Source organism: Colletes gigas, unplaced genomic scaffold (assembly GCF_013123115.1).
Source record: "Colletes gigas isolate AHSC1104 unplaced genomic scaffold, ASM1312311v1 Colletes_gigas_Sc00027, whole genome shotgun sequence".
NCBI lineage: Eukaryota > Metazoa > Arthropoda > Insecta > Hymenoptera > Colletidae > Colletes > Colletes gigas.
This window is the reverse complement of record NW_025106656.1, coordinates 994,346-1,019,189: the sequence shown is the minus strand read 5'-3', so window position 1 is coordinate 1,019,189 and position 24,844 is coordinate 994,346. Positions and strand designations below refer to the sequence as shown.

General features: G+C 40.0%; 1 protein-coding gene across 3 annotated transcripts in view; it reads left to right on the top strand.

The window, feature by feature from the left end:
* LOC122401741 (transmembrane protein 132E) overlaps nt 1–24,844 on the top strand; it is a 137,219-nt gene that overhangs the window by 95,474 nt on the left and 16,901 nt on the right. For all 3 annotated transcript variants that reach the window (XM_043404075.1, XM_043404073.1, XM_043404076.1), the window contains exons 3-5: nt 4,014–4,157; nt 13,089–13,362; nt 23,484–23,627. In XM_043404075.1, coding sequence (XP_043260010.1) covers nt 4,014–4,157; nt 13,089–13,362; nt 23,484–23,627 — 562 coding nt within the window. The remainder of the gene's footprint in view (nt 1–4,013; nt 4,158–13,088; nt 13,363–23,483; nt 23,628–24,844) is intronic.

Sequence of the window (24,844 nt, the reverse complement as noted above, 5' to 3'; positions counted from 1 at the left end):
ATTCAAAAATATTGGCTGGTCAGGGCTGGTAGGATCTGTGGTGTCGCTTCCTATGCTCGCCACCAGAGGGATCGCGCTCTCACAAGCGCTCGACCGACCCCTCAGTTGCTATACAACTTTTTGGCGGCTTTTTGAACCTTTATACCTTTTAAAAACTCATTGCACAATAGTTGCCGAATTTCTACTCGTGAGAGCTCTATTTTCTAAACATCATGTACGTATAGTACATCAGACGATCTTAACAAAACACTTTAACAGTTGCTAAAAGAAAGGAAATTTAAATAGTTTCCAAACTAACAGCGTCATGTATCATAGTGCTGAAATTTAATTTACAACCTTGTATTTTATAAGGATATGTTAGTACTTCAAGGTCATGCTGTGCTAAGTCGATGAACTATACAGGGTGTTCGGCCACCCCTGGGAAAAATTTTAATGGGGTATTCTAGAGGCCAAAATACGACGAAAATCAAGAATACTAATTTGTTCATGGAGGTTTCGTTAAAAAGTTATTAACGTTTAAAGTTCCACCCATACTGAATTTTTTTCTCGAAAATGCGCAGGATTTCGGGGATATGTCTATTCACCAAAAATGATTGTAATTTATCCCCGCAACTGAAAATAATTTTTCCAGAACGATTTGAAATTTCTTTTTCGTCGTAAAATTTAGTCACCTACCCCCTGTCGATTTTTCTTAAAAATTCATTTTTGGTTTTTAATCATTCTGTTTGACCCCCTACAGAAAAGTTGTCTAATACTTTTTCGTAGGTACCCATGGGCTTTACTTCAGAAAAAAGTTTCAATGAAATATCTTCGCTATTGTAGGCGTTATAAACATTTGAAAATTGGACCATTTTTATGGGGTTTTTCTTATTTTGCGGAGTCAAAGAATAACTTTTCGAATATTTTTGGAATTTTCACATATTCTTCCAATCCATTCAGAAAGTTATGACATTTCAAAGATACGCATGAAATTACAGGGAAGCATTTCTGGCCTCACATTAGATTTTCGGTAAGGAATTTTTTTCTCAAAAAATGCGCAAGATTTCGGGGATGTGTCTATTCACCAAAAAGGAATGTAATTTACCCCCGTAACCGAAAATAATTTTTCGGGAACGATTTGAAATTTTTTTTTTCCGTCGAACACAGCTTCAAGAATTTTTTTCTCGAAAATGCGCAGCATTTCGGGAATATGTCTATTCACCAAAAATGATTGGAATTGACACCCGTAACTGAAAATAATTTTTCCAGAACGATTTAAAATTATTTTTTTCCGTCGAACACACCTTAAAGAATTTTTGTCTCAAAAATGCGCAGGATTTCGGGGATATGTCTGTTCACCAAAAATGGTTGTAATTGACCCGCGTAACCAGAAATAATTTTTCCAGAACGATTTGACAAATTTTTTAATTTAATTGTTAATAACTTTTTAACAAAGCCACAGTCAAGAAATTGATATTCTTCATTTTCATCTTATTTTGGCCCCTAGAATCTCCCATTAAAATTTTTCCCAAGGGTGGCCGAACACCCTGTATACATTCCTCGAACGACTTCCCAATATCTAAGTCGTCTAAGGCAGGGCCTGCTAGACAGTGATGAACATTCGTGGGAATTTTGGTCATGCGCACTGGAGCACATGATCATTGCCGTATACACACTTTAATTAGAATTTAGGGTACCGTTGGATCCCAGTAAGGAACAAAATTTTAAGGAAGTTACAGGGAAAGAGACAAAAACAAAAAATTTCCTTTTAATCTACATGAATATAGCTAGAGAAATACTTTGGGGAACTTCGATAAGTTAATTTTTGTGTGATTGGCGAGCATTCGAAGTAGAAAGTTCAATTTTGTACAAAACATGGGAATTCCCAACATGCACTTCTTTTTGCGCTAAAGATACATCTATGGCAGAAAGCTAACGCATGCGCAAAAAGGAATCCCACGAGGGAAAATTCTAGTGCGCATGTCTATAATTCCCACGAATGTCCATCACTGCTGCTAGAAAGCCTTAGTGATGGATCCACTATCAGGCCCGGACCCCTTCCTTTTCTGTTCTCCTACGATTCTCACGAGTTCCTACCCTCAGATCGAATCGAAAAATTTAGCGACATTTCCGCCTAACTTTCGTACCATGACAAAATATACGGATACAATGTAAGAAATTGTTTTGTAATCGCTATAATATCGATTTTTCTTCTGCTTGTTAAAATACAAGAAAGAATAATAATAAATAAAACAAATTTTGTTTTAATTTTAATGTAACCGTCAACACGAAGGGTTTCGATAAAAATACGTGAATTTAGTATTGAAATTTTGGGGCTTCGAAAGTAGTAATATTTCAATTAGACGCGCTCGTTTTACGACGAAATGGCGGCTACTTGGCGTTACTTTAGAGAGTTGTTGCTCGCGGCGACGCGATCGAACGGAAATCCAATACATTCGTACGAAGGTGACGCTTCGTTTGCAGCCGGTCTGGGATAATTGAAAGAACCGTAGGGCTGGAAAAGTTAACGAGCGTGCGACCGTTCGCATTGTTCCAAGGAGTTGAGCCTTTAGGGAAGGGCTTGAAGTAATTGAAGAAGTCGGATTGGAATCCCGGTGGCTGAATGCGCGCATTATTCGCGAAACCGAAACGTCTCCTGTCAAAGTATCTAATGTCCAAGCTCGCGGCCAACATCCGACGATGTCGTAACGTTGTCGTCCCGCTTAGGCGTGATACGACGATAATTATTCCGACTTGTCGTACGTTTTTATCTCCGACGACGTTGACTGTACGTTCAAGAGATCATTGCAGAAAACTCGTGTACAGTACAAGGTTCCTCATTGAATTTTGTATAAATTCTTTATTTATCAATATCGTTACTCTACAAACTCCCTGGGTATAATTTCTATTATTCGTCAAAGAACAAAACGTGTTTCGATTTTATCAAATAAAAATATCTTTCAATTGAATTCTTTAAACCAAATACATTTTGGAAAATCGACAGAATATTGTAGAGGGCAAATTCCATTAATTTTTACGGCCGAATAGTTATGAATTGTATTTGTACAAAGCTCTGCATTGTTAAGAAAAGGAGTACAAAATTTATGCAAGTACGTTCCGTTTAACGATAGTTTGTCTGCACGTTTCAATCTGTCGTTCATCAAATTTTCAGTACGCAAGATTTTACGGCGACGTCGTAGAGCCGTACGATACGACCACGGTGCACAAGTTGCACAACAACCCCACGCACTTTACAATAATCGTTCGAACAGTCGTATCGACGACAGTCGTACAAATTATTACACGGGAAGTCGTTACGGTTCTGTCATAAAATTATCATGGCTCTTTACCCGCACGGAGAACTTATCGTCGCGGCACGTTTCGGCGTTAACCGCGGGAAATAACGCAACTGGCATCCAGATTTTCCGTTCCGTCAGCTCCGGATGGAATTGGCGAACGGTTAATTGCCGATGCAGCTGGCAGCTGCGAGCCGATAATTGCCGACCGGCGCGAAATCGTCCCCCCCTCCGGTTATTGGACGAAAAAAAAAAGAAAAAAGTAAACGCCGTGGAATTATCTCATCCTTGAACTCGCTTACAACGTCCCTCCCCGGCACCTCTCGTCTTTTCGCGGAAGTTTGCCATTCTTTTTCGTCGTTTCGTGCCTTCCGGTCCGCGTCTGGTCAGATAAAGTTGTTACCGTCCCTTTTTTCTTTTTTCTTTTTTTGGTCCGCGAGAATTTCGACGGGAACGCTCGTTGCTCGGTGTATTTTCGTTGTCGGTCGTGTTTGCCCGTCGAAACTCGCTGTTCGGGTTCGCATTGTGCCCCGGACTAATCGGATTCGCTCGTTTCGTGACGTCACCCGCGGTTTCTGAATAATGTAACGTCCCCGATTTATGAGCCGTTCGAGCGTGGGATTTAACGGCGCTCGACAAACCTGCCGGCTTGTTGTCGAACGAAATATTTGTACGAACGGCCGATTGATTCTCCCCGTGAATATTACGATTAATCGCGGGGACACGCGCGTGTTTCAGGGCGAGGATGAAGTCCGGCGTGAAGATCCTGGAGGCCTCGTCCAGCAACCCGGACTGGGTCGTCGACAGCGACATAAACGCGAAGAACACGATCGCGACGTTCACCGCGAGGAGAAAGGAGAACGCACCGCGTGCACCAAACGGGTATGTACATCGCCATTTTTACAAGGGGCATTTATTGTGATTCCAACCGGGAGGAACAGTATCGTAAACCCATCGCACTATACGATTTTTTGATTGCACGATTATTTCACCGAAAGCAACATTCGCACCTTATTTTCGTTTTGTTTTATTTAACGTTAACAGCCAAGATCACGACTGGCTATCGATAACCTACGTATTTTTATTTTAGATTATATTATATAATGCCCTTTAAAAGATTGATAAGTTTTATTATGTTTACAATTGAGTTCCTCGCTTATGTTTTCCTGTATTAGGATGAAAATCATTTCATTCGAATATAATATATTTCGTACTGAGATTTACGTTACAGTTTGAACGTATTGGAGTATTTTCCTTCGTTATTAGGTGTGAATTAGTTAATTTAGCATGCCTTGTCTCTTAAATTAATAAAATTACTACAACTTGGGAAATTAACGCGCGTGCTATCTCTTCTTGAGGGTGTATTTTGTCAGAATTTTTTGTCAAAAATTTAAAAAAGCGGTATAATTTTCCTCAGAAATGGCCCGACCATAAATTCCTCAGCGCGCGGGATGTAAAATATTTGGTTACGCCGTTGTAGAAAAATACATATAAATTAACAATGATAGCTAAGTTTATTTCTAGTTTGCAATAACATACAGTTAAATCCCTTAAATAAAGTGTTCCTCAGGTGCTAACCATGTTTCTTCTCGCAGCGACAATGATTGCAGATAAAATTATTCGAAACTCAAGCAAAAATGATGAATTCTATGCAAAATACATAGATACAAAACAGTCCAAAAAACGAATTCGGTTTGTCGCCGCTGTATTAAATTTTCAGAAAACAAAAGGTATCGAAGAAAGGTGACGCCAACGCTCTTCGAAACTCGTAACGAGCAAATGTGCTAAACTCGCAAGCCTTGAACTCCGGTGCAATTGACACTATCGTCCAGATAATGCTCCGTAAACAGAACGTACGCGTATTACAACTTTCGATGAGTCTCCTTAATTGGAAACATGGTTCTCACGTAATTCTTTCACTCTCCGTTACGATTCTTCTGTCTTCGCGTTTACCTCGTATTTTTTAACTCTGATGGTTGGCTTCTTCATCATCTTCCTGTTCCGATCTCAAGTTCTCGTGCAAGGAATGATCGCCGAAGCTATCGTCGACCGACAAAGTATCGTCGTCTGCGCCGATCATCCGTTTTTTGCGTTTACCATCACATTTTTTCTTCGTTTTGCACTTTTTGTCGTCATCGCTATCGTCGCTATCGTCACTGTCGTCATCCTTTTGGCATTTCTTACTCTTCTTCTTGTCGTCATCGTCGTCATCGTCGCTATCGTCGCTGTCATCATCATCCTTCTGACATTTCTTGCTCTTCTTCTTGTCGTCGTCGTCGTCATCATCGCTGTCGTCGCTGTCGTCGTCATCCTTCTGACATTTCTTGCTCTTCTTCTTGTCGTCGTCGTCATCGTCGCTGGAAGAACTACTACTACTGCTGCTGCTACTGCTGCTACTGCTGCTGCTGCTACTGGTACTGTCGTCCTTCTTTTTCGCTGAACGTTCGTGCCTCTTGTGAACTGCTCCGTCTTCTTCTTCTTCGATCAGTGCCCTTTTCGTTTTTCCCTTTTCCTCGCTGCTACTACTGTCGCTGTCGTCCTTGTTCTCTACTGATCGTTCGTGCCTCTCGTGAACTGCTTCCTCTTCTTCGATCAGTGCCTGGACGAAGCTAGTCTCCCTTTTGGTTTTCCCTTTTTCCTCGCTGCTACTATCGGACTCGTCGCTCGAGCCGGCAGCTAGTTTCGCGACTTCCGCCTGCACTTCCGGTCCATTTTGCGGTTCTTCGGGCACCGGGTACGCCTCGACGAGAACCGTCGAAGCCACCACCACCGCGGAAAGAGCGATTATAAATGCGCAGTAACGCATGTCGAGGATAAATTCGACGTCTCGATATTGTACTCGTCGGCTGGTCTCGCGCGCGGTCTTATATAGCTGGTGGCGTCCATGGTGCCCGATAAGCGCGCGAAAGAAGTGACGTATTCGGATCAGCGATACTCGCTGGGACGCGGATGCTGATAGATCGGTGGCGTCCAAGATTAATCTGTTATTAGGTTACCAGCGGAACGTACGACGAAAATTGCGACGCAACCGCGTGGCGATCCTTCTTGAAAATGTAATTCGACGTCGCAGAGAATTTTCTTCGCGATTAGATTAAACAACATCGGCGTCGAGAGACTCCCATAGGTCCCCAGGCTCATTCGTCTTCGCGAACTTCACGGTCGGAGCGATAATAACGACGATCCTTTTCAATTTCATTCGTTTATCGACGTTCGCGCGCACGGTATCGATAAACACACAAATTTTAGACTACGTTCTCCGTTGAACAATCGGTATACCGTTCGCCTTGCGATTGTCGTGTCTGGAACCGAGGTTGCACATTGTGATTTTAGCTGGATCGTGTCTCGTCCCTGGCCGAGTCGCTGAATAAAAAATAGACTCGATTTAGAATGAAAGACCCCGTGAGAAATCGTCCTTACTATTGAACCCCTTGGCCGATGAACGAGTTTCTTTTCTTAATATCGTAGAAATTGAATTTCCGTGTAATATCTTAGAAAAACAAAATTAAGAATATAGCTTTGTCGTGAGAAAGTAAAATGAAAGAATAGTATTTATGATCATGTGAAATCGCAATTTTTCTCAATAATCAAGCGTTTGATTATTTTTATTGTTATTATGCGATCCTGTCGTTTTCGCGCAGTGCTTCTTCTGAAAACTGTTTAAAATGGCTGCTCCGGAGACGCAAGAGGCTCAGGAGGTATGCAAATGACACCGTAAACGAATGTCAGAAAACCCAGCGAGGAAAACTGGGCGAGAAATTGGAAAAAGATTTTATCGGTTCGCCGCGCGAAAAAAAAAAGTAAAAGTCGCCACTATCACTGTATGGTGGAAGTCGTTATCGCTGTTAACCTTGCGATGCTCCGATTTGATTGCTTCTTTCCCTCTCTTTCTACTTCTCTGTAGCGCACGAAGTTAGCACAATTTATTATCGCGGTTTACTGAATCACAGATCGAGAAAATACGTGGCATCGAGACCTATGACCCAATAAAACGTCGCTTTAAAGGCATCGCAATCGTTCCTGGAATCGAGCATCACTTTTTCTGCCAAATCTTCTGCTTTGTTGCTTACGAGTATTCAAGAGAACCGTTCAAGAAGCAAATATAACGACGTAAAGTATACCTTTTATCAATGTTACGTCGTGAAAAATAAAAATACTCGATAGCGTACTTTTAATTGTATAATATTTCTAACGACAGTAACAGTTATATAAAAGTGTACAAATATTGGGTTTCGTTTATTTCAAGCATTTCAAAAGAATATTGTACGTTTAAAGCATCGTTAAAAAATTAATCTTTCATAAAAATCACTCTTAGGAATCGAAGCTTTGTCTATTGTTTGGACCTGGTTGTTTTGTTTCTCAAAATATAACAGCAAGAAATTTGAATCTATTCCAATATTTTCATTATTATTTTTTTATGGTACAATTACTTCTTGTTAACATTAGTATACAAATTTATTATTTTCTCTTGGGCAGAAAATAAGCAGAACTTTCCGGTAAACGCAATACATGAAAATAAAATATAACTAGAAGGGACGTCGTTGTTAGAAAACTCAAGTTACCTCCATTATACGGGCCGATAAGAAGTATCGATCCATCTGAAAGAAATACACGATTCAATTTAAACGAAACCTTATCAGAATAAAAATATATTGCGATCCGCTGTATCAGAAGCTTAAAGCGAGAGCAAATAATGTCGATTCGAGAATTACCTTCCTCCTACTAATTGTATTCCAGTTTCCTTTCGCTTCTATTTCCCTTCGATCTCATTCCATTTTCGATCCCGGCGCTTTTGCAGCCATTGGTATTGCCTTCAACTGGTTTAATTCGGATTCCTTTCCTCGGGAAACGGCGAAAAATTCCCTGTTTAATTTCGTTCACGGTTCCTCGCTTCCCTCGATTTCTAGCGATTTTATCTCAAACGGAATATCATCGAACTGCGCGAAACGAAAACCGTCGATCCGTTTCGCAACTTGAGCGAAGCTTTGCAACGAAAAGAAAAAAACGAAACTTCTGTTTTTAAGAGTAAGTCAGAACGACTCCCGAACTGTTTCCATTAATCCCCTCTTCGTCCTCCTTGAATCCTTGAATTTCCATCGCGATGGGGTGCCAGGATTCTCCCACCGAGTTTCACGATTTCGTGATCCTTGAACTCCGAAGGATCTTCGGCTAGACGTTCCTGCTCTTCAATTTTGTCGAAACCGTCTGCGAGCACGGCTATTCTGACTCGCAAATTCGTCAGGAATAAACGCTTGTCCTCCAACGGGGCGCGTAAGCAGCGAATCGTAAATTGTGATTTACTAAATTTGAAAGAAAATTCATTTGAAAGGCTTCGAGACTTCGGTAATCTTCGGAAACAAATTGCAAAAATTTACAAGAAATAAAAACATGTTTTCTATGACGGTATACGGTTATCAATCAGGTCAAGACGATTGGTCACTATTTGACGCGTAATAATAAATCATATGAAACTAAAAGGAAATTTAAATGATTTTTAAAATGTGTTACATATCATTCATGTATGGGACCGAAACGTTTGGTAGTTTGGGCGTTGGCCCGATGATCTAGCGAACAACCCCGTACAGGGTTGACTCATGTCGTATGGTAATGCGTAATTATGTTAATGGTAATGGTAAGGGCTCAATTTCTAGTATACGACGTCTGTTAAAAAAATAACTGAACTATTTAAAAAAAATTTTTTTATTTAATGTACAACTTATTGCTCTTTGTCTCCTTCAAAGTACTCCCCTCCTCTATTAACACATTTGTTCCAGCAATGTTTCCATTTTACGGTGCATTCCTGGAAAGCTTCTTTTGGAACATTTTTCAATGCCTGTGACGAATTTTTCTTAATGTCCTCAATTGAGTCAAAACGGCGTCCTTTTCGGTAAAAATCTCATGACATGACCCAATTGATACTCCAACTTCTTCTGCAAGTTCTCTGACAGTCAGACGACAGTCAATACACACAAGATCTTTGATTTTCTGAATGTGAATGTCATCAGTTGAAGTCGAAGGCCTTCGAGATCGAGGATCATCTTCAATCGATTGACGACCATTTTTAAATCTGGTGAACCATTCGTAACGCTGCGTACGAGAAAAAGCATCACTTCCGTAAGCTTGCTTCAAAAGTTCAAACAATTCCGTGAATGTTTTCCCCAATTTTACGCAAAATTTCAAAAGCACGTTGCACTCAAATAGCAATAACTCGGAAACTAAACAAGATGTAAACAATTTGTAAAAAAGTCAGTTACGCGGAAGATTATGACTAGACTGCGGATGTTTATGCATTTATGGGAAATTTTAATCCTCAAAAAACTACAGAATGCATTTAATATGCAAAAATATAAGAAATACTTAAAGTAAGATACGAATTATTATATTTAGGGGTTGAGACAGCCCTCTGCGAAGCTTCCGTTTCATTAATTTTATTAATAAAAGTGTGAATTTGCATAAAGATCCGCAATCTAATTATGACAATTGCAGTGCTGTCAACTGTTCGTTGCTATGACAATACACACACACACAACTAAAAAAGTTCGGTTACTTTTTGACCAGACCTCGTATAAGGACCGCGTTTTCTTACTCGAAGAGCTCAGTTTTTCTAAAACTCTCGACACAGCGTTACTTTGACACTCGAGACAAGATCCGGCTATAATCCCCATCAAGCAACGTACCTACCTTAGCGGTTTCATTAGTGAGTGTTCATTAGTCTAATCGAGAAGTAGCTCCCGCGAACGCGCCGCGTAAAAGCCAACACAGAACTTTCGCCGTCAAGGCAACCTAGCAATAGTACTAGTTCCTTTAATTGACCATTGTACTTGAGCATCCACTAGAATATAAAGGAAGAATACTTTCTTTAATTCAGGTTAGCCGTGCTTTATTAGCTCAGCGCGCTCAATATATATCGATACTCAACGAGAGGAATAAAAAGTATAGAGTGAGAGCACAATGATTTAAGTGATGGATAATTAGCAATAAATAAAATAATAGGTCTAGGAGTAAGTGAGGAGAATAGACTTTAATTGTCGTTTCTCTTTCTTTAGGTAATTAGTAAACATTTTGCATATCTGTAAATATTGTATATACATACGTCATGTGTAAATTATTACCTCTTTCTTTAGAGCAACACATTTTGGGTTATTTTCCTGGAAAGTCCTTGATATTATGCTTTGTCTTAGATATATTCAAGTAGTTACCCTCACTTGCATTATTCACTTAATACAACCCTGAACCCTATTAACAGTAAGACTAGGGGTATCTCACGAACCTGGTACACCTTTACCGCTCGAGGTGTATCATTACAATAGAGCAAGGTCTTAAAAACATCCTAAAAATCTACGTGGCTCCCAGGGTATAGAACCCCTGGTTCGTCCGTGAAACCATACATTTTCCTTATAAATCTATACCCTTCTAGGGTATAGAGCCCCTGGTTCATCCACGTAACCTCCTCCTACGGCTCCCAGGGTATAGAGCCCCTGGTTCGTCCGGAACTCCTTTCTCTTTCCTAACCATACCTAAAATCACCGATCGAATCCAGGATCTCGCGCTCGTAACAAATGATAAAAACATCACATCTAATTTTCTCTACGTCAACAGCTAAAATTATAGATACGTTTATTGTAAATATAGACGCGCCATTCTGCCAAAATGTCGTTGAAATCGGTACGATCCGTGTCCTATGCTTCCCTTGCCAGTTATTTGCTCAGGTTCTCGTAATTCTTCGATGTACATGGCGCAACGGAACACCCGTGATGTTACAGCGCAACGTGTTGCGTTCGCGTTAACGTAACACCAGCCATTTGTAAACTGGAAACTTACCCTCGTCGCGAATTTATCGTTCTCGCTAATCGTTGAAATTCTCGTTAGCTTCTCGAACCTCGACAAACAGTCGACGTAACGACGTTTCGACGTCGCGACGTTGCCTTCGCCCCGTCTGGCCGCGACTATTTAAGCGGATAAACTCGAACGTTTCCTCTTGCACTTGATTTTTCCTGTTGGATCCAATTACACGGCCCCTGCGTCTCTCGTTTCGACGAGAGACGTGCAATTTACCGTCAGACGCCGTCCTCGTACCATGGGATTCGTCAACGTGGCCGAGCTTGGATCACTGATCGACGAACAAACTTCGAACGAGACGACGGTGTCCCATTTCTCTGCTATTAACGGTGAACCTTCCGTCTGAGTTCACAAATCTGACGATTATAGACTTCCGTCGCTTTTGCGTGAATTCAGAAATCCATCACAATCGACCACATCTTACAAGTATTTTTATCAAATTATTGTTTTTATTGAGTACTATCGTTATATTTATTTTTATTTATTTTTGGATAATGGAAAATGAATTTCTAAAAGCATAATTTTTTATGGTATGTACGAGGCAATAAAGTGTGAAATATTTAGAAGAAAACGTAGATATTCTAAGCAACATTGTCTCCTTTAAATAAATTTTTTTTAATATTAGTCACAATTTTCCAAACTTCAAACTACCAAAACTCTTTTAAAAATAAGGAGTATTTTGGTGTCCTTAATTTTTGAATATCCACACAAATATGGCTTCAAAAAATAATGTGTAAGTAACAAAATTTCGCATGACAAAAAGTAAAAAAGGAAAATAGAACAATGTCTGCTTAAACAATATGGTTTTGTGCCCGATGTTATAGGATATAATAATAAAGGATTAGCCCCGCGTGGCAACATCCGATTTTAATGAAACTTTTTCGCGTGGTAGTTCTTGCACAAACACTCGACGTGTACTTTTTTCTATCAACAAAAGTATACACTGTACCGGTGAAAATAGCTATAAAAATTTTGGATGAAAAATCTATTTGCACCGATGTATCGGAAACTGTTACGCGTAGGGAAAAGGGTTTAAATTCGAAAATTGTGAATTTTTGCACGAAGAATCCGGCTACGTATGCGGTAGTCAGTGAAATCCATTTATTTAAAAGGTTGAACGTCACGTCATGCATACATGTATGATACTAATGTTTCGGTTACTGCGGCGTGATATTTTAAAGCATGGCCTCTGTAGAAGCTTTTGGTCAAATTGGTAAAAACGTAGGTACGGGTTTAAAAGCATAAATCATGGAAAAAAGCTAGGGTCGTGGCGAGACACGTTTTATGAAATCGGTTTGGCAGTCAACGCGGAAATAATATATTCAAATTTTCTACATATTTATTAATGTTACTTCCCTTCTACAAGGGCCTCGATTTTCATCTAGATTTCATTAACTGGTAATACTTTTTAAACAATTTTAGACGAATTGTAAATGTACGATATAAAATACAGTCAGAGATAAAAGTGGTCCACCTAAGTGACTTGAAAACTGTTTTATAAAAGGATCGAACAAAAATTCTAGAGTATAAACATACACTGTTATCATTAGTTTGCTCTACTTTTTCGCAAAGTAACGTATGAAATTTCACTCTGCTACTGGAAGGGGTGCGTAAAACTGGGTAAAGGACTGTAAAATAATATGGGTTTAAAAACTGATATTTACCAAAATAACTGGAATGTACTAACAAAAGAAATAACGTGTGAAATAACAAATAATATACATCCAAGTATAATATTCGCAGCTTTCGTAGGACGTAGTCTTGCTATTGCTTTGAACAAAACGTAGTGAGTAAAGGGTCGCTAATGGGAACGTTACCTTAGTAACATTCCATTATAAACTCGCGACACACCGGTTGGAAAATCGCTGGTCCGAATGTTGTTTTCGTCAGTTTTCGAAACGAGATCCACCGTTGCGGGACAGTTTACGAGCAGTAACAAGGGCCTTGTCGCTGTGAACGGTTTTGCTTTGTTTCCAGATCGGCGGAGGAAATTCTGACGATGCTTTTGGAAGCCAGCGAGGAAGGGGTGGAGGGAAATTGGGACGGTGGTCGGATCGTGTGGAGCGTGCGTTACGCTTTTGAGGGCGAAGAGGACAACGGCTCCCAGTTGAATGGTATGGATCAGCTGCAGCAAAGGTTGCAACAGAGGCAGATGCAACACCATCACCACCATCACGCCGAAAGACGAAAGCTGCAAGCGCGTCTTGAGATACAGAAGGACGATATCCAGGCTGTTCTGCCCATTTCCAAGGTAGGGCTTTTGCGCGATTCGCTTCTATTCGGTGAACTGGGTTACTCTGTCAGAAACGATCCTCTTTGTGCTCCTTTCTGGCGGAGCCCAATCAGTCCTTTCGGGACCTTCGAGGGCGTTTCATTATTTTCTAATACCCGGGGCGAGGCACCTAACCCAATGCTGTCGCCTTTAATTCGTTTCCCCTGGCAATTCAAAAGAAGCTGGGAACGTTGTTGCAGCATTTTTCCAATCTTAGCTTGGAACGAACGAAATTTTCTAACCAGAGAAACGTAATTCAATTTTTTTGTTTAACACTAAACCTACCGACACTTCGTGTATATCCATTCCAACCAAGGCTAATTTTTTGCATTATATGTATAGAGAGTCGTGTTTTAAAGTTTATTCGTAAGATACTTTCTCTTTTATGTCACATATTTTATTCTTGAAGCATGCATTTTAAAAATCCGTACAAAAATATTCAATTATTTTACTCCAAATGTGCATATTTAGTACTTGAACTTCATACTGAAAATTTACAAACTATATACACAGAATAATAAATGTATTTTATAACTGGTTCATATATAAAATGTTATTAGTATGCAAATATATACAGACCTCACAGTTTCTCGAACTCAGCGAGTACATTTACACCTCAGAGTTGCAAATTTTTCGAAATTTTTATTATTCCACTTTGTTCTTCTGAAAGTAGTCGTTAATATGTATTGAAAACATTTTTTTGTCAGATTAATGTGAATGCCTCAAAAATCTACCCTTAGGATGAATACCCTGTAAAACATGAAAGTAAATGACAAAATAAACATAGAAGACAGCATAAATAATAACAGTTGATATAGTCATCGGATAGAGGATAAAATGCTCTTTAAAATGAGCGTTCGTACAAGTCGATAGCATAATTAGTTCCGGAGATATGACGATTTTTGTTTCAAGTCGATGCGGTGGCCAGTTCCGGAGATAGAAGGGTTCGAAACGTTTGTTTACGTTTCATTGACGCGAGGCGAATGACCGCGCGCGCGCGTAAATAGTAAACAGCGCGTAGTAAATTCTTGGAAATACTACGACTTCCGCGTCACGCGACTGTCTCGACTCACGTGCGACGAAGAGGTACGACGCGACGCGTCAGACGGAGACAGAGATAGTCAAATTAAAAAAATGATCCCTTTACATAAATTACGATATCTCCAAAACGAAAAGTCCGATCTACATAAATCAAAAACCACTTTAAAGAGGAAGCTTTGCCGCTTCTAACGGTGGCTCAATTATGCAGAAATCATGGGTGGCTTCAGAACTGCACGCGTTTAAAATTTTACTATTTTTAATACGCGTTGTTACACTGTTCTAAGACAGTGGAAACTGAAGATTCTTTCCTTTCATCTTTGCTATACTATATTTCCTATTTCATAAATATATTCCCTATACAGGGTATAAGTTTGGGATTTTGGAGGATTTTAATTTTTATCGGAATAACGACCTTAAACACAAGTCGCATTTAAATCAGCAATGGCCGAACCCCTGTACAGGGTGTTCGGCCACCCCTGGAAAAAATTTTAATGGGAGGTTCTAGAGGCGAAAATAAGACGAAAATTAAGAATACCGATTTGTTGATGGAGGCTTCGTCAAAAAGTTATTAACAATTAAATTCAAAAATTTCAAATCGTTCTGGAAAAATTATTTTCGGTTGCGAGGGTCAATTACAATCATTTTTCGTGAATACATATACCTTCGAAATCCTATCCATTTTCATGAAAAAAAATCGGGTAGGTGCTGAAATTTTTCGGCGAAAAAAAAATTTTTCAAATCTTTCTAAAAAAATTATTTTCGGTTGCAGGGGTTAATTGCAATTATTTTTGGTCATTACACATACCCCCGGAATCCTACCCACTTTCTAGAAAAAAATTCGAGGTGTGAAATTTTTCGACGGAAAAGAAAAATTTCAAATCGTTTTGCAAAAATTATTTTCGGTTGCGGGGGTCAATTGCAATCATTTTTGGTGAACAGACATACCCCCGAAATCTTGCGCATTTCCGGGGAAAAAATTCAGTACGGGTGGAACTTTAAATGTTAATAACTTCTAAACGGAGCCTCCATCAACAAATTGGTATTCTTGATTTTCGTCTTATTTTAGTCTCTAGAATCCCCCATTACAACTTTTCTCAAGGGTGGCCGAACACCCTGTATATTTCAGAATTTTATACCAAATTTTGTTCGATATTTTACAAAAAGATATAAATCGTTCAACCGGTCATTTGAACGGATGGTAGGTTTAGTGTTAATTGAATGACATTTATATTTCGTATGACTACACATTTTACTAAACTTAACAGGTACACTGGATAATCAACTACTAATCTTACAGTTGAATTTTCATACGAATAGTAAAAGCACTAAGACAGTTGAGTGCAACTCATCGAGTCACTGAAAATCCACGATTTCATGAGATTGCAGATCGTCTAAATATACCGCGAACAATAATTCATAACCATTCGATAAGTCTCGAATACGTAAATCGCTTTGAAATATAGGTTTCTTATCAGGTGCTACGGAGAAGAAGAACGCTCAATTTAGTGACCTTTCGAACCACTGATTTTACGGGTCACTAAATTGAGCGTCAAATTTTTGCACTCCGTGTCACGTCTGATAAGAAACCCCATATTTCGAGGCGATTTACGTATTCGAGGCGTATCGAATTTCCCCGTTCCGTTTGTAAACCTCGAACACGAAAATGTCCCTTTTTCGTGGGTCTTCTTAAAAAATTGGAAACCGTCGGTGTACGGTGAATTTGCTATGCTACGAATTATACGGAATCGAACGTGCCGCGAACCTGGTCGCGAAATCGACTAGCCTGCGGCTGGCAACGAAAACATTCGAAATAATGTTTGCCATTCGATACACGTGGCCGGACGCGAGATTCGAAAACGGTGGCGACAAGGGTGGTCCGATGTAATTTCGAATCGCTGTTCGAGGACCGATCCCGAACTCGGCGCGGATACGTGCGCGACAATTTTCATTCCCACCAACTGTGACCCGAACGTGCACCCTATAGCTGGAAGAATCCAGCTACCGGAAACGAAGTACGAGGGCTACGCGCGAACCAATATCGCCACTCGACGAAAATCGACGCGATTTTCAGACCAGTCCCGCGGTCTCCTGCACCCTCGCGCTTTCCTCGAAACTCTCTTGAAAAAGAATCCGCTAAGCTGCACGATAACCGCACGACAAAAATGGCGATCGATACCGTCGAACGAGTACGCGGCGTATGGCCTCCCGCGCGAAAATTCGCTTCCACGCGGTTGCTCGATCAACGATCCGACCCGCTCTTTTTAGGTTCGAAGGACTAAGGCTTCCGTTTGGGTAAAAAGGGCGCGGTGGTGTGTCAAAGGATAATGCCTTCCTGGCGATGACAAAGCAAACGACGCGGCGAATCATATACATACTTAACCCTCCTACGACAGCCAAGTTTTTCGCCTTCGGGTTCGAGTCGATTACGTTTGGTATTTATGCGTTTTTCTCGCTTTAACCTTCCGTCAAATCTCAATCTTAAAATATATTAAATTAAGCTGCTTTCCGACTCGGTAAGCGTGAATATCAGCTGCTGAAAAGAATACTATATTTTATAAAAATCAGAGTACGGCGTGGTGATGTCCCTTGTTGGATACTTTAGAGAATCATTTTGAGGAATATCGATATTATTTACTTTGTCTGGGGCATGTATTTTCACATAAAGTGTAATAATTAAGGAGAATAATGTGTTATAAACTTCACAAAATTGTTAGTTCTCTGTAAGTACGTATAAAAATACAAACACAATTACTTGTAGAGTAATTTATTTACAATCTTTCGGTTATTTCACCTGGCATGAGGGACTCGTATAGTCATTTATATCATCGTACTGTTTTGAAAATTGCCATCAATCAGAACATCCTTACGGTTAATTTTTAATAACGTCGAATTACTATAGTATCGGTAGAAGAAAGTGCTTTCATCGTGTGGTTCGAGTATATCAGAAGCACTTATGGAGATTGGACAGTCCACCTACTACCCACTTGGATGAGCCACAATAGGCGGATCATATATGCAGAACAAAAGGAGACCTCTTCGACAAAGTGTAGGAACTCGTATGTACTTATTACCGCGATATCTTTGTAAAATGACAGCGTTCGTCTTGTGTCGTCTCGTGTTGTTCGTCTCGCAGCATTTCTTAACCGTTTTAGTATACTTTTAGAAAGATTATCCCCGTACATAATTCTCAATTTTTGACACACGCAATAGTTTTTATTTTCATAAAATATACTGTATTTTAGGATTGGTGATGGTTTTCAGAGCAGTGCGAAAATCTGAATTGCATTCATATTAAATGACAGTGTTTCCCCGTACAATTGGATACAAGACGGTGTAGAACCGATAAATCAGTTAAAGTAGAACGTCTGGATATAAATCTGGGTTGTTGGTTAATTAACAGGTGTTTAAATACGGACGATAATTTATCATGATCATGTCTCGTTACACGAGTACATTAAGATTCCATAATTACACGCTGGACGTTTCGACTGTTGTTTGTTTACGTTATTAATGGGGATTTACAGGTACCTTTACGATCGATAATTCTAATAGACAAAAGAAAGCGTATAAAACAGTTTGATGTAAAAACAAGTTGAAAGTGATCGTAGAAAAACTTAATCAAAAACAAAAAAAAAAGAATGCAAAGTATGTTCCGAAGTTGGGTGATCGCCTCGACCCTATCAGCCACGATAAAAATGAAATCGATCGATCCGGTATCAACAAAAATAATAAGGATGGGGGCGAACACGCTTTGTGGTTCGTCCGGTATAATGCACAGGTGGTAATAATAGAGCGCGCGTTTCTTCTTATTATAAAAAGGAACAGAGTGCCATTAAGTTTAACGCTCGAGGTGCAACGAGGGGTTACGATTTCGTTTCGCCCCGAAGATATAAACTTCTTCTTCTTCTTCTTCTCCCGCGGCGTGCAGTTTTTATCGTCGGTCTGCCACTAATACGGCCCTCCAGGAAATTTATTCGGCTCTCGGCTCTTTGACCGGGGGATTTCGAAAGCTTAGGGCTGGAATTAATTGATTTCGGTTTCTCAGTTTCTACGGTTTCATCGCGCCATCGATCCCCTCCCCCACTGCGAATTAAACGACTCGAAATCGGGAACGGTCGGTCAACCGAGTCGAGGGATCCGTGCAGGGAACTGCGTCGCGAGAGCATCTTGATTGATTAATCGGTTAATTAATTCGCTTACATATTCCTTTGAAAGCGTCGCGACGGAGAAGTTGTCGGAAGCTTGCCGCCGCTTCTTGATTATCCTTACTCTAATTGCCGTTCCCCCCGCGTGACGAGGTCGAGGAGGAGGTGGGAGGAGAGGAAAGTTTTTAATTAAAAGAGAGACCCACGTTCTGCTTTCCTCGTAAACCCTCTGGTCCAAGCTTAGCGCCAACATTGACACCAGGCCTTCCTGGTAACCCGACCGAGGAGCCTCCGAGCGTTTAATCAACGGCAAGAAAATATTTCGGCGGCAGCTGATACGGCACGGTATAAATATTCAGCCCGGTCAGGCGGCCGCGGGGATAAGAAACTGGCTAGGGAATTCCTCTTGGGCACTCGAGCCCTTTGACGACCATCAGTCCACGCCCCCGCCACCCGATAATGCATAGCTAAATCTTGCCGAGACGGAGAACGCGAACTCGCTAAGTGGATCAGAGATTTCTCCGATAAACTTCGCCAGTTCGAAGCCGACGAACTCTGATCGGCCCTGTAGACACGTCGTAGTTCGCGAACTTCCTTGGAACTTCGATTCTCCATGAACGAGCGCCCGCGTTGCGTTCGATGTTTGTTTTAACGTGGCCCGTGATCGCACGCGTGACTACCGATACGAAGAAACGGCTCAGAAACTGCTGCAGACATACTTCGAAACTGTTTTCGAACTCTTTTTATAAAAATTCGCAAGTTCGCACCAAATATAAAGGTATAGCCGAATAAGGGGGTCAAATATGCCCCCAAACCGAATTGAACGAACGGGTCATTCGATAGCTTATCCAAAAAAAACCCTGTGTGCCAATTTTTAACTTGAAATCTCGACCGTGGGGGTAGTAATGGGGTGAAAACGAAAATCATGTTTTTGTACAATTTCTCTTGACCTATTAAGTAAAAAAATGTAAAAAAATTCAGAGACATTTCGGGTACCGGGGCACATATTTTGGGAGATTTTCAGATTTTTTGGTTGAAGAACCAGGTAGTAAAAAATAAAGAACCGCAAAAAATGTCGAAAAATGTCGATTACGTATTGAAGGAGGTCCGGAACTACTTTTATACTTTTACAGTAAACAGGTATTGCTATTACTAATATTCTCAATTTTTATCAGTTTTTTCATTTTGGTGCGCCGCAGTGAAAAAAAATAAAAACCGATTTTTTCCTCATTTTCTGCGTATTAGAGTAACTTACACGTTGAATTTTTATGCATTCTTCAATATATGAGTGTTTTGTGGACTATTTAATGTTTCTACACTAAGCAGAATTACATAACAATTGAAACAAATAAAATAAAGCCAACCATTGAGCACATGTATCCTAAAAAATCAGCGATATTTTGAAAGTTTTTTGGAATCGCTGGAAGTTCTTTTACCATAAGTTCGAGTCTCTCTTCTAGACTTAGTATTTTTTTTCTTCATTATTTTTTTTTCCAAATTCTAACTATATAACAATGCTTTATATTTATTTATAAATGTTCTAAAAGTATTTTACAAATATTTTAACCTGAAATATGTGTAAATATAATTTTGGAGCGTTTTTTGCGTCTCTATTTTTTTTTGTCAACCACGATTGTTGTTTAACATCCCTTACACTGAAATTAATGTGAAATGTTACGATGTATCGGTATATACATGATTCGTTGCAGTAACAATTATCTGTATGGATCTTTAAAATAAATGAACCTTGTTTTGCACATATACAGACATTTTAAAACTCTGATGCAGCAGGTGTAAAATTGGAAAGAAATAAAAGAATCCTGTTTACATATTTTAAAAGATTAAACACTTAAATGTATATTTTTTAAATTTTATTTCGTGTTTTTTTCTAGTAAAAGAAAAATATGATTTTTGAATAAAAATAGTCTCGAAAGATATCAAATGTAGTAGTGATATTAAATGTTACGCAAGGGTAGATGCAATTCTAGCTGTTAAGATAAATTTTCTTACTGTAAAAGAAATTTTATTTACACTCTCTACAGGTCTCAAGGAAAAACCTTTGACAAATCTAGAAGTAAGAAACCGGAGTAGGTTCTTTGAAGAATTTGAAATAACTCGTTCTCTTTTCGTATAGCACTCGATTCCACAACGGTTACACGCGGTAAATAAAAATCTTTCGATTTCGAACGGGTTGTATCTCTATTAAAATCATCATGAGTAAATATCAGACATTAGTTATAATATTAAACTGCTTGATACAATAGAGACCGAATTATTAATTAACAATAAACGTTATACGTTCGATGAAGCCGGAAATCGAAGGAAATATTACATTTTAATGAAAAAGAAAATAGTGATATGCAATTGGCAGGTATTTAATTTCCTGTTATATATTGATTCAATATTATTTGCGATATATTATCAGTTGAAATTAACAGACGTTACAAAGCATTAAAAAATATTTTTATGTATTTTGCTATGTTTACAAATTTAAATGTGAATTAAATATCACCTAGAGGATACAATAACTAAAATATCGATTCGATGAAATGACATTGTCGCAAACGTTTTCGAAAAAGTATTTATGCATATTGTACGTACAATAAATCAAAATTTAAATTCATCCATTTTAATGTATAAATCAATATTTGTATATTTATCATGATTATACGATATAAAGTGAACTTTGCTTCCTAATATATAACGTATCTTTCAACTTAAAATTGACCGTTTAAAAAACACTTAGAAATTGAGTTTGACTATTTTACATTTTTAAATACATAATTTTGTTCGATTCATTTTCTCGAAAAGATGCTGTAATATAAGTAAATTCTAAATACGAATATCAGTTCGATGGTAAGGTCGAATATACGTATGTATATAAATTTCAGCAAACTATACCTTGATCGCGATAAGTCACATCGATACTCTGCTGGGATTTTATGGTCCCCACGGTCTCTTTACTTTACAATATGTACACTACGTTGACAGATGTACAGTTTGAAAGGTATTCAAAAGCTCGTGGATCAAGTGCTATGCATTTACTAGCTGTAAAGCAATATTTGTCGACTGAGGTTTGTCAAACTGTCGGCTGGGCGTTGGTATTCATGTAATCGACCGATTTCGAAAATGATCTACTCTCCAGATTTGGCAATCGATCAGAGTCGTCCTACCGTTAACATCGTATATTCGTGGGCGAAACATCGCGATCCGTTTCGAAGTTGAAGGGGGAAGGTTTCTGATTATTCCGCAAAAGAAAAGGAATCCGCTATATCGAAGACATTTTGTATGCAGAACGATTGCGCCATCCATTGAAATATCTGGGCCTCGATGAGACGGTAGAGTCTATAGCGTAAGAAAGAGGTATTCATAGCTACGCTTGCTGTTGATCTTCGAGTCCTAGATCCTCTCGACTACGATATCGCCAAAACCAGCCCGCTTGCTCCGACGAGTGAACCACACACCACTCATGCACCCTGATTATTTTCGTCGTTGCTGGAGCGACCTAAATTCCCCTATCTTGAATAGCTCGGCTCGGGGATGCCCTGCAAAGCATCTTCGAATTTTTCAACATCGGTATTAATACAGGTAACGTTCGTAGGTTGCGAGAGCAATGAAAATTATGACGTTTCGTCCTGGATCCGTTGGAACAGTGCATCTCAACTCGAAGTTTTATGAATCCCAAGGGGGTCGTAGATTTCTAGGGGTCCGTAAACAACTTGCGCGTAAAAATATTAAATATTTATATTCGCTTAAAGCGTCAGCAAGTAACAGTATCAGCCTGCATTTCATATTTTATATAAAAGAAACACGCTGATATTTTCGAACGAAGTTAAATATTTGACGTGAACCTTCGGATTGAAAACCACTGCTCCAGCGGATCTTTTATACTCATAAATTTCTAAGTAAATTGTATCGTGTTTGAGAAAGCCCGATTCGACGAATAAATATAAAATGTTTATTTGTCGTTTGCAAATAAAATTCGCCGAGCTACGAATTCGTTCGAGCTTGGTTCGCCCTGTTCCGGGCGTTCTCGGTCCCATCCGGTCGAAATATTGAAAAATTTTCCGAATACTCTTGATCTCGCGTGCTCGGGGGGGACGAGGGGGCGGCCCGTCGCGTTACGAAGAATATCCGCGATCGCGGGGCGAATATTTTAGGGCGGCGGAGGGGGACAAATTCCGGCGGAACACTCGAACGTACTCCACGGCACCTTTTTCGCCGTGTTAAGAACGCGAGATCGGTCTCGTCGATGCACAGCCAAGGGCCAACGACGTCGTGTGGGTGACCGTCGCGACACGTACACGGCACGATGGGGCGGGTTGTGGGTGGACGGATAGAGAGCGGCTCTCGGGGTCAGAGATTTAAATTCCCTCGCTGCAATATCCGAGTCGTTTGATGTTCCTTCCAAAGGGCAGACTGTGCGGAAGCCAACTTGGAAATGGCTTCGTGCACCGGACTCGTCCCTGCGCCCTCCCCGCGTCCCCTTTTCCACCCTGTCCGCTCTCGTTGCAAAGTACACACACAAACTGTACAGGAACCGGGGGGCGCGCGCGTGGAATAACTTCCGTGGCCGTCGCACGCCCCCGCGCGACCGTTCACGTACACGACGATCCTACGAAACAGTCGAACGGCCGATTTCGACCGACCCGTCGGAAAAGCCCTTTTAAAGCCTCTCCTTGGCCACGAATCCGCGACCGTTTCGCGTAAAACTTTTCCGACAGCGTGCCCTCGGGAGCAAACAAAGGCCGCCGCCGTCGCGTTCCTGTCGGAAACGATCGCGCCCCCCCCCACCCTTAAATCGACCAACGACTCTCCTAAATGGAGTTTCGGAGCGTTTTAACGAGCCCCGCGACGACCGTGTCGCGACAAAGGCGACGCTTTAATCGAGTTCGTTTCTGTTCGCTGTCGCAGAACTGGGAGGTGATGAACACCGCGGTGCTGACGGGCCGGCAAGTGTCCCAGGGGATGAAGGTCTTCATCGTCAGCCAGGCGGGGACCGTGGCCGACGTCACGCTGCAATCCTCCTGTCACTCCGAGGACGAAAGCGTGCTCAAGGTACGTAGTTATCCTGGTACTTTAGGCACGGTTTAAGCTCGTTGAATTCTCCGCCGCGAAATTCTCATCCCTACACGGGTCGGGATTCCTGCAACTTGAAAAACAACCATCGTGTACCATTCACCCTTAACGGTCCAGAAGTATTTCCAAGAGAAATCCTGGACTGAATATTTTTACGTCAAGCATAGTATGAACGATATTTATTTTTTAGTGAAAATTTACTGGTATACTTTCAGAATAATAGAATAACGAATTTGTGACAATAAACATTCGACCTACTAGGTAAAAGTGCCATATTAAGGGTTAGCAGCCAATGAAAACGATGATTATTATTTGTACGTAAAAACACGAATCCTCTATTTTGTCCTACATTTGATTGCGTATTTGTACCCGAACATGCACTAATATTTTGTACGATGTACAAATTATAATATTCGAAATTTGAACGCATACGTGTTAAAGTTTAATTCAATTTACTAAGCCGGATTCTACCCAATTTGTAAACAAAACAGAAGCATGCTAGAGGCGAAGTCAAAATCCACTTTTGGTGTAAATTTAAAACTAATTTTAAAAGTGAATACAGCTTAAAATCGAAAATAGGTTTCGGTAGTCTTTTCAGTGCATGCTTTACTTTTTTGCGGTATTGGATAGAATACGAAATGCGTAAGAATGAGGTAAAGTTTGAAACTCGTATTATCTAAATTAAACTTCGGACTTTATTCAAGGATCGTGTGTAATATTAAGTACGCCACGGGTAATTCTATGTCTATCCTTTTCACTAACTTCGCCCGTAACATATATTCTGTACAATCTATTTAATAGGAGCGTAGCAGACATTATTTAAAAACTACATGTTGTAGTGGCGTAAAAATAATTATAAAAGTTCTGCTTACAAAGTGCTACGACGCTTTCATGTTAACGAGTGTGGTTTAATTGCCATTGTTGTCTAAAAATGTTTTACATTGCATTATTTTAATTAACTCGACAATACGTACTCGAGGTAATAAACTACATAATAATATTTTTATATTCCACACACATTTTCTTCAGAATTTTAGCTTCGCGATACTTTAATATCATTTTCTGCTTACTATTCTGCCCGGATGCGACTTCTCTGTTTGGGATCACTGCCCTCTAGTAACAAACCAATTTACATTTTTCCTTTTAAACTTTTCTCCGTCGATATCAAAAGAGCTATGCATTTTTGTCGTTCTCTC